At 52.1% G+C, this 14,936-nt stretch overlaps 1 protein-coding gene and 1 pseudogene across 1 annotated transcript; both read left to right on the top strand.

Annotated features, from left to right (window-relative positions):
• Positions 1–6,451: 6,451 nt before the first annotated feature.
• Positions 6,452–8,486, top strand: LOC136458516 (hydroquinone glucosyltransferase-like). Its single transcript, XM_066458458.1, has 3 exons — positions 6,452–8,004; positions 8,110–8,264; positions 8,370–8,486. The coding sequence occupies exon 1, from the start codon at positions 6,524–6,526 to the stop codon at positions 7,979–7,981; it is 1,458 nt and encodes a 485-aa protein (XP_066314555.1). The 5' UTR covers positions 6,452–6,523; the 3' UTR covers positions 7,982–8,004; positions 8,110–8,264; positions 8,370–8,486.
• Positions 8,487–8,847: 361 nt separating this feature from the next.
• Positions 8,848–10,955, top strand: LOC136460769 (zinc finger CCCH domain-containing protein 53-like; annotated as a pseudogene).
• The last annotated feature ends 3,981 nt before the right edge of the window (positions 10,956–14,936 follow it).

The following is a 14,936-nucleotide window of genomic DNA, read 5'->3' as shown; positions in this document are numbered from 1 at the left end:
AGAGGCTCGCTGGAACCGCCATCGCCGTCGTCTCCGGTCGGCACAAATCCGCCGGAACCCGCTGCTGTCGCCGCCGCCGGAGGGGAGGGAGGAAGGTGCCGTGGGCAAGGGGGTCACCGAATCGGATGGCTCCACCATGTCCCCACCACGGATCCGGCGAAAAGAAAATCAGGTGCCGATCTAACAAAAAGCGCACCGGTGTAATATTAGCATTTCTGAACCAAATAATCTCAGATCGACACAGATTTGAATAGTGGCTTCATTAGATCATGTGGAGTCTACTCCAACCGAAAAAACTAAAAAGACCGAGTCTTTAACTTCAATTTCATAAGATCCAAATAACCTAGAAAAAATAGGGAAATTTTGGGAAACTTGAAATTTGTGGTGCTCAAATAAGTAATTTAATCTAGGATCATTCTGGCCCTATTCACACATGTCCTATCACTGATTTTTGCCCCAAATCACAGCTAAATCCGAAGATAAAAAAATTATCAAAAATAGCTTCGAAAATATAAGCATAAAAAATAAAATTTCAGATTTAGAGGGAGGAGAACAAACTTGCACGAAATTGAAACTTGGATTACTTCATGATGCAAGTTTGCAAGCCACTCCTGGCATATCTCAAAATTTGGGTGATAAAAAACTCAAATCAAAGAGCCAAGGATGAGAACGCATGGATGAAATCTAGACACATATCTCAGCTTGGTCTCTCGCCTCTATATTCTGTGTAAGAAATAATTTATCTCTTGCTTTATTGGAAAGATAAGATAAATAAATAAGACCACTTAATAATGTCTCTCGCTGTCGATTATTATTAAATTAAGCACGTGAAAGCCTGAGGGGCAGAGCTTATTAATGTTGAAGGCGTTTCATGTAAGCTGCATAGGTGACAACTGACAAGAAGAAAGTGTGTTATTGATTTAATATTGTTCACGTGCAGGATAAAATACAATTTCTGCTACTACACGGCACAACACAGCCACCTTTTCGGCTAAATCAACGTCGAAGCAGCATTATGGCATACAGAACAGGACAGACTTCTCTTCGGGGGTTGCCCTAAAGCGGAAAATACGAAGGGAGATCCTGCGATCGTGTGGCGAAATCCTGGAGAGATCGCTGCTGGACGGTGCCTATAGTATCATCTGAGAATCGTTGTTGATCTGGTTTCACATCCGGATGATGCAGTCTCGGATCTGCCTTGTTTTCTCGCGGCGTTGGAAGTATGGGCGGGGCCGATCGTCCCTTGGGACTATGGGTTTTTTTTAACCCTCAGATGCATGGCATCCACCGTTGATTTGATTGGCGGGTCGGAAATCTGCAGGTTCACATGGTCAGCCGAGAAATCCCTAACTCCTCGCTCGCTTCGCTTGTCACGGCCGCGCCATCCGCCCGCCCCAAGCTGCATCGCCTCCACGCGACGCCTCCATCCCGCGTTGCGTCGTGCCGTGCCCCGTCCCTGCCCCTGCACGCCATGCCCCGTCCCACGCCACGTCGAGGTGCTGCTGACGTCACCGTTCCCCTAGCTGATGGAGGAGCTTCGTGTGACGCCGCCACGCTGGCGAGTTGGTCACGCCGCTACCGTACCATCGAGCTCCATGCACCGCCACCGACCTTCGCGCCGGCATCGAGCTCCTACACCGACGAGCTTCCATTTCTCCAAGGTGCAAGGTGACACTGCGTTGAAAGCGCATGTTGCAAGCGTATATTTCAAGTGTTTTAGATGTTTCATCTGGATATTGCATGTGGTTCTGAATGATGCAAAAGTAGATTGGGATGTTGCACATGTTGCAAATGGCTATACACGTATGTTGCAAGTATATGTTCTAAATGTTTCCTCTGTTTTTTCATACGTATGTTGCAAGTGTGTTTGTTTGGATGTTACATATGTTTCACACTTATGTTGCAAGTGTTTTATCTTAATGTTGCATATGTTTGACAATGACTTTTCATGTGTTTTTAGGTCTTTTTGCAAGTGTTTCAGACTCATGTTTTAAGTGTTTCATCTGAATATTTCAAAAGTGGATTGGGTGTTGCACACGTTGCAATGGCGCCGGTGGCTGGCGGACAGCGGCTTGCCGCAGGGCTTCGGCTACTATCTCGTGCGGCGTGCTTCGCCCTCTTCTCTCCCTCCCCTCCCTTCCCTCCCCTCCATTTCACCTCGGCGTTGGGGTTGGGGTGGGGGTCATCGAGGGTGCTGCGTTTGGACGCAGGCGCTGCCGTGGGATGGGATGCGGGGTGTGGGGGGCGAGGGATGCGATGCAGGCGTAGGTACGGGAGCAGTGTCAGGACGAGTCCTGCGGTCGGACATCCGGACGCTAGCCCTTCCGATATAAGTAATTTGGATTGCAAGTTTAACGATGGGAAAGAACAACACACATACATGGTTTATGGTAATGAGAATATATCTATTGACATGTGTCATTAAATGAAAATATTTAAATGAGTTACACATGGTTTTTTTTAGAATGTGCTTAGCACGTGTTTCATTAAGGGGAAAATAGAGTTTTACAAATCGTCTTGCGCAAGCTGGCGAGGTGCCAATGCACAAGGCGACGACCAGATAACAATAGATTCAACACCCTTAGGTAACAATCTTAGGTGTTGAATCTATTGTTATTTGTTTGTTAGTAGCTATTTGGATTGCTTTAACTCGTAGTACCATCTTGGTTGTAGCATTACCCTCAAATTCTCCGTAAGAGAGGGTACCTGGTTTTCAGATAATAATGTACGCCATCACTCGCTATGGTTGCCTTGAGATTGCCCTGGCATTTGAGTGTGTGTGTGTGTGTGTGTGTGTGTGTGTGTGTGTGTGTGTGTGTGTGTGTGTGTGTGTGCCACTGTACTCGTGTCGATGAGACTCAACATCATTTCATAGCAGATCAGCTTAAGCATCTACATTTTATATCTATGTTTCTGCCACGATGAGCAAACTCTGAGCTATCGTCCAGTTTAGGCAAACTTGTCGGTGTAGCTGAATTGGAGAAAGGCCTTCAACACCTTTGCATCTATGCCACGGATTGGTACGCGAGCAACAATCGGCCAGCAGTCTTGTCTCTGATCACTCTAAATATAACGGCTGTCGGGCTGTGCCATAAACATGGATGACCGGGCGGCGGCCAGCACGTACCTAACACCGAACGTCACGTCCCCTCCTACAACCTTGCACCGAGGTGGCGCTGCTGGTCTAGTGACGTCACCATCAGATATTCCGGACTCTCTGCGCGAGTCTGCTTGACGACGGTGATGTCGCACCTGATTCGAAGGTGACGACTCCAGGAGTTCAGATCCTTCGTCCTTCCTCTCGAGTCTCGAGGACAGCCGGTGCCAGGCCGGTGCTGAACTGAGATAGGATGCTACGAAGCAGTGCTCTGGCTACAAACCTGACGGGGTTAGGGGTGAACTGGTAATGGTGTGAAAACCAATCTGAACCCACCCCTGTCCGTTCGTTACGAGCTCAACCTGAAAACCTATCCAGCCCACCAACTGGGTTCTACCAACCACGCCAACCCAGTCCCCTGTACTATTTGAATCTAGAGATCTCTTGAATCTAAATCAGTCCAAAAATAAACTTTGGTTTCACACCGTTCGAATGCATTTGATCAAACCCAAGCCTGCGCGCAGGCTGAACCTGCTGCCTACCGCCTATGCCTGCAGGCTGCAGCAGCCACGCTAAGCATGTCCAGGTGAGCGACCGCCTCCGCTGCTTCCCCGACCAAGGTGAGCCACGGTGAGCACACACGCACCTCCACGCTCCTTCCCGACACCTCAATCACGTTCCGTAGCTTCGAATCGGAGCCTCTCCTTCGTCCGCCATGTGCCACTGCCGGCAGCTCCGGCGACCTCAAAGACCTCGGGCGTGGCCGAGCCGAGCGCACAACATACACTGCTACGGGCGCTTGGAGTGAGCAGCCGGCTGAGCGCCGCCGCGCGTGCTCTGCTTCGTTCCTATCTTGTCGGCATGACGTCATGCTACGCTTTATGTCCCTTTCCTATATAAAAACAAATCCAGTAATACAATAGGAATACTAGTATACGTATCTCCTGCTTACAACAGTTCCTATCTTTTCGGTCTCACACCGTTAGCCCAACCACGGTCCCAAACCGTTCCCAAGTCCAAAAATAGAAACCGATTCCAAACCCAACCAGCCCATTGTAGCTACTACCCAAACCGAACCAGCCCATTAGACTCTCCAGCTAATTCCCACTAACCATGCAGGCCCAAATAAGAAACCAAACCAAAAAATACCGGCTTGGGACCAAACCATTACCAGGTTTAATTAGGGGTTTTCATCACTTCAATCTTAGTGGTGTTTTTGTGATCATTTAGACTTTAGCTGCATGACTTTTCAGTTTGGGTTGGCACACCCCCAGGCCCACACGCCCACACGTCTCTGTCATCGCTGGCTGCTAAATTGCAGTGGCACTCGGTAAAGTAAATTTTGCCCCTAAGGACACATGCTCTGCTGTTGTGGACCACAAGATTCGCACTAAGATTCGTGCCCATCGTCTCTCTTCTGCTGGGCATGAATCTCAGTGCGAGTATTGTCTCTCTCCTGCTGAGCATGAATCTCAATGCGAATATTGTCTCTATCCTGTAGGGCACGAATCTCCGTGCGAATCTTATGATCCACAATGTGAGGGCATGTGCCCTTAAGGTAAAAAAAACTGCAGTTCGTGACACTCCACTTGTCACGACCTTATTGTTGGAGTTGAAGAGTTAGATGACAGTAATCGATTGGATCATCGTTGCCTCATTGTGATGATGCTTGAACAATTTGTATTGCCCCCATTCAGGTGCTTGGATGTCGTCATCTATGACCCTAACTGCTGAAGTCATGTTTAGTAGGAACTCTTATTAAAGTCAGCGAAGTCCGTACTAGGAACTTCTGAAGAATGCCAATCTGTTAGCATGCTATTTTCGCTCTTATTTCTTTGCTTTCTCGTATAACAAAGAAAAAACTTGGGGAGTTATAACCGCAGTAGTGACCTCACTAGAAAATTAAGAATACAACAGTCATTAAACTTGTTTTGATGGTGTCACATAGGTCCCAAAACTATTAATTTGTATATATGGTTTTCTAAAATTATTAAGACACGATCAATGCATGCTAACAGATTTGTTGTCTTGAACAAAACGCTAGAGCTTACGGTCAGCTTGAAAGGCTTGGGGTTCCCGTGCTTGATAGATAAGCGCGCTCAGGGGCGGATCCAGAATTGGCCTCGTGGGGGAGGGGGAGGGGGAGGGCTACATAACAGAAGCAGGCTTCGATAGGGCTTTTGGGCTGAATTAACGATGAGTTGGGCTGACCTGCTCCTTGTATTTCTGGCCCAGGGGGAGGGGGAGTCCATCCCCTGAATCCGCCCCTGAGCGCAGGCTCATTACTAAGGATGAAAACGGTCGGAAACGGTCGAAAAACTCATAAATTGTTTTCTACTTTTACATTTAAAATACGAAAACGAAAGCGAAAACGGTAAAATCGGACACGAAAACGAACGCGAACTTACGAATTATCGAGAATTTCGAAAACGAACCAATTCGAGCGGATTTATGTCGAACACGGTCGATATACGAAAACTCAATACGGAATACCGACCCGTAGACCAAGTGCATGACTAAGTGCATACATGATCAAGTTCAAGTGCATATAATAATTAACAAGTGCATATTATAGAAACATGAACTCGAACTGAATCAGAATAATTTTATTAATCTTTTTAGAATAGATGTAGTATTTTATTTTAAAGATTTATTCAGATTTTTCTTTTGAGTAACAAAGATTTATTCGGCTGATGCAAAAACTATCAAATGATTGACTTTGCAGGTGGGGGTTAAACCGATGAGCTTGATGGGCTATGGCCCAGGTGGGCTTTCATGTAGATGCTGCTGGTTTCCTGACATTTAGCACCATCTCGTGAGGTAAAGAGAGATGAGGCTGGGGTCGTCTATAAGAGAGGGCAGCTGGCCACCAGTAGAAAGAACGCAGTTGCGTGGTGAACAACCTGTAATTGGGCTGTATGACCTGTGCAGTTAGCCAAATTCGGTTTAAACCGAATTTTTAATTCGGAATATTTCAAATTAAAAGTAGAAAATGGTCGAAAAATGTCTAAACCGTTTTCTACTTTTACATTTGAAAAACGAAACATCTGAAATGCGAAAGCGAAAACGCATTACCCACACCAACGAACCACAATCGTACATGACTGGTAATTGCACGAAAACGAATTTAAAAAGAGCCGGAGCTTGTAGAACTGTCCCCAATATAGAGCCTAAGGTCAGATCGATACGATTTACTAGCTGTGTGGACCAATAAGAGATAAGATTTTTGGTTCCTGTGGCACAACTGGACGGAAAAGCGCATGGAACAGGTTCTATGGAACCAAATTCCCTGGGCACTATTGGAGGGCAAACAAACTTGCGTTGCCACTATAAAATATTGCTTGGTACCCCGCGCCAGGCACCCATGCAAAATCATCAGAAACCATTAGGTTGTATTTCTACAGGAGGACTCTAGCTAGGAGGAGGATGTCCGCGACCAAAGCGCCGCACGTCGTCATGCTGACAAGCCCCGGGATTGGGCACGTCCTCCCTATGGCCGAGCTCGCGAGGCGCCTCGCCGAGGACCACGGCTTCACCACCACGATCATCACATACTCCTCCGGCATCTCCTCGCCCAGGAACGCCTCGGTGCTCGCCTCCCTCCCGGCATGCGTCACCACGGCCGCGCTCCCCGCCGTGCCACTAGATGACCTCCCCGCAGACGCCCGCATCGAGACCCGCATGCTCACCGTCGTCACCCGGGTCCTGCCGCACCTCCGCGCGCTCCTCGCCGAGCTCGTCAGCGCCCACGACGTCGTGGCGTTCCTGGCCGACATGTTCTGCGCGCAGGCGCTCCCGCTGGCCGCCGAGCAAGGCGTGCCGCCCTACATCGCCTTCCTGTCCGGCCTCGCGACGCTCGCCTTCATGCTCCGCCTGCCGGAGCTCGACAGCGCTACCACCTGCGCGTACCGTGACCTCCCGGAGCCCGTTCGGCTGCCTGGCTGCGTGCCGCTGCGAGGCGATGACCTCCTCGACACCGTAAAGGACCGCTCCAACCCCGCGTACGCCCTGCTGGTCGAGATGACGCGGCACCTAGTCCTCGCCGACGGCTTCGTCGTCAACACCTTCGACGGGATGGAGCACGACACCATAACCGCGTTCCAGGAGTTGTCCGACGAAGGCGTGTATCCTCCTGTCTACCCTGTCGGCCCGTTTCTCCGAGCGTGCTCCGAGGACGCGGCAAAAGTGCACGGCTGCCTGCGGTGGCTAGACGACCAGCCGGACGGCTCGGTCCTGTACGTCTGCTTCGGCAGCGGCGGCGCGCTGTCTGTAGAGCAAACCGCCGAGCTCGCCGCGGGGCTGGAGGCGTGCGGGCAGAGGTTCCTGTGGGTGGTGAACTTCCCCAGCGACAAGGACAGCAGCGCGAGCTACTTCGGCGCGGCGAGCCATGGCGGCGGCGACGACGACCCGCTGAGGTTCCTTTCGGAGGGGTTCAGCGAGAGGACCAAGGGCGTCGGGCTCTGCGTGCCGATGTGGGCGCCGCAGGTGGAGGTCCTGCACCACCGCTCCGTTGGAGGCTTCCTGTCGCACTGCGGCTGGAACTCGACCCTGGAGGCCATGGACGCGGGCGTGCCGATGGTGGCGTGGCCGCTGTTTGCGGAGCAGAGGATGAACGCGGTGCTGCTGGAGAAGGCCGGGCTGGCGCTGCGCCCAGCGAGTCCAAGGGGCGAGGTGGTGTCGCGCGAGGAGGTGGCGGCAGTCGCGAGGGAGCTGATGGTGGGGGAGAAGGGGAAGGCCGCGAGGAAGAAAGCGACGGACATGCGGATGGCGGCCGCTGAAGCGTTGGCGCTGGAGGGTCCGTCGCGCAGAGCGCTCGCGGCGATCGTGAACAAGTGGAAGCAGGGCGCTCACGGTGGCACAGCAAACGGAGCGACTGCAATCTGAAAGAGTAGTGTTGCTCGTCCCTTGTAAGTTTTAAGCTGTATATACGTAGTAAGTAACCATAAATGAAACGATGACAATAAAATAACCACGATTAGGGGAATCTAATTGGCTAATTCTGTAATTCACAGCGGTGTGCGGTGTTGAAAGAGGAGCGCTGGGACTGAAACCGTGCGATTCACCTACAGAGTCATCTAGTTGGGGGAGATCCCCACAGTTACTTTCATTTAAAAAAGAGTAAAATACATCGGAGAAGGTCCATTAACTTTCGTTGGGTGTCATATAGGTATATCAACTTTGAAACTATATTTTTGGGTCCATGAACTTTTAAAATAATTCACTGCAGGTCTATACCCATTTATTTAACCTTAAATTCAACATACATTTGCAGAAACCCCCTGCCCGCCGCCCAAGGTGAGCCTTGACCAAGGGAGGAGGTCCAGCGTGAGCAGGAGGATCGCTGGACCTGGACATCCTGCGGGCCGCCGCCGAGGGTGGCGAGAGCAAGGAAGGCGTGCGCGGACAGGTCTGCGGACGTTGTCGTGCATGCGCACGCCGCCGAGGCCAGGGGAAGAAGCAGGGGAGACCATCTCCAAGGGACACAGGAACTACGACCTCCGGAAGTTGGCTTTGGGAAATGGAGCAGCCGCTCACTGCCCCAGTGGCCTAGCGCCGCTCCAAGTGAGCTCCTACTCTAGTGAAGTGAAGCTAGCAGCCAGCCTCGAGCTTGAGCAGAGCACAGCTTGCTCACTCTTCTTGTACTAGCACACCGCAGTTGCGAGAACAGAGGTCCAAGAAAAGGAAAAAGGAAGCTCTCTGGTGGTGCCGGTGCGTGCGTGCTTGCTTGCGGGTGGTAGAGTAGAGCTGGCCATCCATGGACGCCTACGAGGCCACCAAGGTGGTGTTCTCGCGGATCCAGGCGCTGAACCCGGACCACGCCGCCAAGATCATGGGCTTCCTCCTCATCCGGGACCACGGCGAGAAGGAGATGATACGCCTCGCCTTCGGCCCCGAGGCACTGCTCCACACCGTCATGCCCAAGGCGCGTAAGGACCTCGGCCTCCGGCCCGGGCACGCCCACCTCCGCCGCGCACTCGCCGTTCCTCCTCTCGCACCAGAACTTCGGCCGCAGTGACGATGGTGACACCGGCACCGCGCCGTCGCCGCTCTCGGTGTCGTCGCCCTCGTCGTGGGCACCGCCGCCCGTGTTCTCCCGGAGCAACAACGTTGTCAGCAATGGCACGGCGGTGGAGGAGGCGTTGGCCGCCGTCGGGGAGGACCTCATGAGCCCGGCCGCAGGCGGGAACGCCCCGCCGTCGCCCTTCTTCGCTGCCGGGGACCCGCTCCTCGACGAGCTCCAGCTGCAGGAGCAGCTCGCGTTCCTCAACGACACTGGCGGCGGCCACCAGCTGCCCTTGTTAGACGCCGCCGGCGAGTGCCGGAGCCCCGGGTCTGGCGATGCCGCCGGGTTCTTCCCGTACGGCGGCCTCAGCTGGGCCAACAGCGGCGGCCCAGGGCACCGCCGGAGCTCGTCGGTCAGCGAGCTCTGCCTCGGCGGGGCCGACGGACTCGACTGGAAGCCCTTCCTGTACTACGCCCGCGGGTACTGCAAGAACGGTAGCGCTTGCCGGTTCGTGCACGGTGGCCTCCCCGACGACGCCACCGCTCTCGCCGGTGCTAAGATGGACACCGCCACCTTGGAGCAGCAGTGCCAGGACATCCTGCTGCGCTCCAAGTCCTCGCGCCTTGCCACCACCGCCGCCTTCCCCTACTCCCCGACCGGCTCCCCGTCCACGGCTACCAAGTGCCTTAGCTTGCTCTTGCAGCAGCAGCAGAACGAGAACCAGAGGTCTGCCATGCATGTTCGAGGAGCTAGCTCGCAGACAGTAGACACTCCTCCTTCTCGCTCGTGCTCACGATCTCCTCGATTCCTACAGGGTGGCAGCTGCAGCGGCCGCCGCGGCGTTGATGCTGGGCGGCGACGACGCGCACAAGTTCATGGGGCGGCCGCGGCTGGACCGCGCCGACTTGGCGAGCATGATGAACCTGGGCTCGCGCCAGATTTACCTCACCTTCCCGGCGGACAGCACCTTCCGCGAGGAGGACGTCTCCAACTACTTCAGGTAACTAACTGTTCCTATGTTCTACTACCAGCGCGTTGCTCCGGTCCCCCGGGAACCATGCGCGGTCTCTTCTGACCGGCTCCGGCGAACTACTGCAGCATATACGGCCCCGTCCACGACGTGCGCATCCTGTACCGGCAGAAGCGCATGTTCGAGTTCGTCACCTTCGGACTCCGTAGGGTTTTCTGCAAATGTACTTAAATAAATGGGTACGGACATGCAGTGAACCATTTTAAAAAATTATGGCTCTAAAAATACAGTTTCAAACTTGATGGACCTATATGACACCCTAACAAAAATTAATGTACCTCCGGTGCATTTTACTCTTTAGAAAATATAGAGATACTTGAAATTGTTATAGGTACAAGTTCACTAAAAGCATGTAACCAAACACGTAAGGAAGACCTAGCATCTTTCTTGAAACGAACAGACAAAGAAGGCATTGCAGACTTAAAATTGACAAACCAGCTATTGATGCTAAAATTCTCATTTTCGAAGATTCTCTGGTTCCTCATCTTCCAGATCTCCCACGCGGCAATGAGAACAACATGCATATAGAAAGACCTGACTATGTTGACTTCTGGCTAGTGCAACTCTGGCGTGCAGACCTTGTGAGTTGTGCAACAATGGTGATCAATGCCCTCTTCCTCTCCCGTTACACACATGGCACAATGAACATCTTCGTCTGCCAATAGATTTCTTCTTTTGAGCATGGATCTGGTGTTCAACCTATCCACCATAATCAACCAAGCGAAAAATTTGATCCTATTGGTGCAATTCGCTTTCCACATCCAGCTATAGATTGGATGAGCCTGTACTGGAAAGCCAGCTTGTACTTCTTACTTGAGGAGTAGGTGCTAGCTCCCCAGATTAGGCTCCATCTGCCATTGTTGGCCACATCATGATATAGAGTCTGGAGATAGTCCTGTAGGTCTAGTAGCTCATCAAGAGCTTGCTGTGTCAAGGGTAACGTGAAAAGGGAATCAAGGTCTTCTGCCAGAAGAATATTTTTAACCGAGATCCTTGCATCCCTTGCGAAGAGTTGCAGGCTGGGTAACTATCTAACCAATTAACCCCGACCAATTGCCATCCCAGAAGAGGATCGTAGAACCGTCACCCAGGGTGCAACGAGTGATGGTTCGTATAACGAGCTAAGCCTTAGCCCTTAGAACGTATTTCCACCGGAAAGAGCCTACCTCACGCGCTGCATGTTGCACTTTGTTTATGCAGTAGGCAGCATGTCCGTGCGTTGATACGTGATAGCTAACATTTTGTACTAAAAATACACGGATCGCACGATAAGATAACAATATCCTACGACTAAAAAGAACAAAGTGTTGACATTTTTTGGTACGACATTTGTTTTGGTCCGTCCGTCTACCCACGCCTGCGATCCCATGACATCTCTTTGATATGGCTAAAATAGAAAGTGTGTCATTCTCCTTGATTGAATATTGCCTCTCATGTGATAGAGGAATCACGGTAAAATAGAAGTAGAAAATTACCGTGCTATCCATATACACATTGCATGTTTGCATGCACCAGCATACATGGCAACGAGCAAAAGGAAAGAGAATTAACACAGAAGGAAAGAGAATTAAGACAAAAGGAACCTCTTTGCATTTCTGAGAACCTTGCCAAATTTGCCTACACATTTAATTACTTCCCCTCTTTGTATTTGTAAAAGGGACAGCTTTGTCGGTACAGAAAGTGACCAACTAGTAAATATTTATAGTTTTGCCGTACGTTGTGATCAGGAGGTGGTGTAGCACTCAATGACACAGGGTTTATACTGGTTCAGGCAACGTACCCTACGTCCAGTTTGAATCAGTTAGTGACTTTATTCCTGAGCTCAGGTGCTCGAAGTCTGCAGTGGGGTTACAAATGAGAAGGAAAAAGATAGGGTGTACGAGAGGTCTGATCGGCTCCGGTCGGAAGGGCCAAGAGTGACAGGAGCTCCGCTATGAGCTAAGTGTTCAAGCATGTGCTTGAGATCCGAACCTGTCGGTTCTGTGGTTGTGAGCTAGTAAACTTGATCGATCTAATGAATCTAAAGGGTCTGAGCTTGAATCAACTTGGGTTAACTTCGTCTATTGGGAGAGAGCACATCCTCTTTTATAGATGAAGAGGTTGGCCTTACAAGTGAGTGGGAGAGAGTACGAATGCTTCTAAGCCTTGTTGCCCACGCCGACGGATGCAGGATAATGGTAGGCACCCACAATACTGTTGATGTCACTGTAGAATGTCAGATATATGTGGGAGATTATGTCGTCTTGTTTGAGTATGGCAGATATCGGTATCTGCTATACTGTTGATGCCTAGAGACATGTGAGGGTTTTTACCATGTTTACTTCGTACGGTAATTCCAACGCCCACAACACTGTAGATGCCTAGGGGCATGTGGGGGGGCCTTATCGTATGGGAGTCAATGGCGCCCACAACACTGTAGAGGGAAATGTCGACGCCTACAATACTATTCGTGTCAGGGCAGTTACGAAGTACTGTTCCGTGCAGGGTATGGTTCCCTGGTACAGTGGTTTTAACATGTGAGCCTTGCCTTGCTTTTCTCCACACGTCTCCTGGTCCCTACAGAGCGGGCGTCTCCGGTCGGATGGCTCCAGTCGACTCTGAGTGCACCAGTCGGAGACGCGGGGTCGGAGTCAGAAGTAGTGCTTGGGCTAGGCCATCCGATCGGAGAGGCCGTCCGAAGGCGGCTAGAGTCCAAAGTGAGCGCTCCGGTCGAAGAGGTGGGCCGAAGTAGTCAACGAGCGGGCGTTGTTCCTCTTTGGCCAGACCTTCCGATTGGTGACTGGATTGCCCTTTTGGCCTTTTGTTTTAGACTCTTGGGTCGGCCCATGAGTTACGTACTGTCTGCTTGGGCCAAGTTTTGGTGTGGAAGCCGGTCCCCGAGGGACCCCAGGTTTATGAACCCGACAGGAGCCCCCGAGCCCCTGAGCCCTCGGGCTATTCGGGTAGAATCGTCCAGGAGATTTTTATTTTGACGGCGGGTGCATGCGAGCAGCACCCGCGGGTGTAGCCCTCGAGCCCCCTGGGCGGTTTGGGTAGAACCGTCTAGGGGTTTTCCGTGTCGTCAGTGGGGGAGGTTTTTTTATTTCATCGGCGGGTGCACACGAGCGCACCCGTGGGTGTAGCCCCCGAGCCCCGGGTGGTTTGGGTAGAACCGTCTAGGGGTTTTCTGTGTCATCAGCGGGGGAGGTTTTTTTATTTCGTCGGTGGGTGCGCAGCGAGCGCACCCGCGGGTGTAGCCCTCGAGCCCCTAGGCGGTTCGGGTAGAACCATCTGGGGGTGTTTGGTAGCGGGCATGTGTGCCTGTTTTTAGTTGAGATGGTGTTTGTCAACCAGGGCGTCGTTACTGCAGGCGTGGTTTTATTCGTTTTAGAGATTTGGGTGAGATGGAGTCTATGGATCTTGGCGTCGATGTGCGCTTATGGGATCGGGTGAGGCAGTTAGTTTAGTTAGTTTGGGATCGGGTAAGCCAGAGCTCGTAGATCCTGATGGGGCAAGATCGGGGTCGCAGACCCTAGGTTTGTTTTTGGAGCGCAATCAAAGTGTAGCCGGATGGGGCGAGATTGGGGTCACAGACCTAGGCATTTGGAGCGCAGTTAGAGCATAGCTGGATGGGGCAAGATCGGGGTCACAGACCCGGGCGTTTGGAGCACAGTCGGAGCATAGCCGGATGGGGCAAGATCAGGGTCGTAGACCCGGGCGTTTGGAGCGTAGTCGAAGGGGGCGAGTTTGGGGTCATAGACTCGGGCTTTTTGTGTCTTGAGCCCCCGAGCCTTGCTGGGCCTTAGTAGGGGTTGGTGTGAGTTGTGTGCGTTACCCCATCCTCAGTTCCTCACAACCCGAGGGGCTGAGTTTTGTCGCTTGTCCTGATCGCTCGGGCTCTAGTGACATGCTCGGTGAGTTCGCTAATGGGTTTGATCAAGCGGAATCCGGGTCCGTCGTTCATGACGAGGTTAGCATAGCCCTCTTGTGACATTCCATTGCTCCTTTACCTATAACCCGGTAGATGCCTAGGTCATTCCAGAGACCGACCCAGGTGGCCTAACGACCTCCCCTCAATGGAGATTCTATGGGCTTGGTGAGAGGTTCAGGATCGAACGAGAAGGTTGAGATGACCCTATCTGCCAAACTAGGCAAGGGTCGCACGGGGCTCATCTGCATTTTTCTCCCCTGGCTCTATTGGTTGCTCATGTCAAATGAGGCAACCGCCACTTCGTGACGCAACATGGAGCGTTGTGATGCATTTTGCTGCACGTGCGATGCTTGGTTCCCGAGCCCCTGGGCGGTTCAGGGCCTAAATCGTTTGGGGGGCACGGGCATATGGAATGAATGCACGTATGGATGTATGAGATGATTTATAAAGAAATAGAGGGGGTTGGTAGTTTTTACCTTGATGACTCGAGTGACTGGGGTTTGGAGAGCTCCAGTTGGAAATGTCCGACCGAGACCTATGCTTGTCGTTCATGATGGAGTCGGCCTGGCCTATATGGGGTGTCCCTTTGCTTCCTACCAGTCTCTCGGTGTGTTTTTCTGAGCCATTTGATCGACTTAGGAAGCCCAATGGTCTCTCCCGGCGGAGATCCCACCTTGGGTTTTTCCAAGTCCTACCTGGGGGTGCAGAGAGCTGCCCACGTGTGGTGACATTTTCAGTTTTCGCGCCCGGTCATGCGATAGTGGCGGGCCATACCTAGGCCATGTTTCGTCTCACTAGGCGGCTGTTCCGTCTGACCCGACGTCGTTCTGTTGGCCAGCGTGTGTCCCATCGGTCAGGGTGTGTCCCATCATTTCCCATCCGCATTGAATGGGAA

This window comes from Miscanthus floridulus, chromosome 6, assembly GCF_019320115.1.
Source record: "Miscanthus floridulus cultivar M001 chromosome 6, ASM1932011v1, whole genome shotgun sequence".
NCBI lineage: Eukaryota > Viridiplantae > Streptophyta > Magnoliopsida > Poales > Poaceae > Miscanthus > Miscanthus floridulus.
Note: the sequence above shows the minus strand (reverse complement) of the source record. Positions and strands in the feature narration are given on the sequence as shown.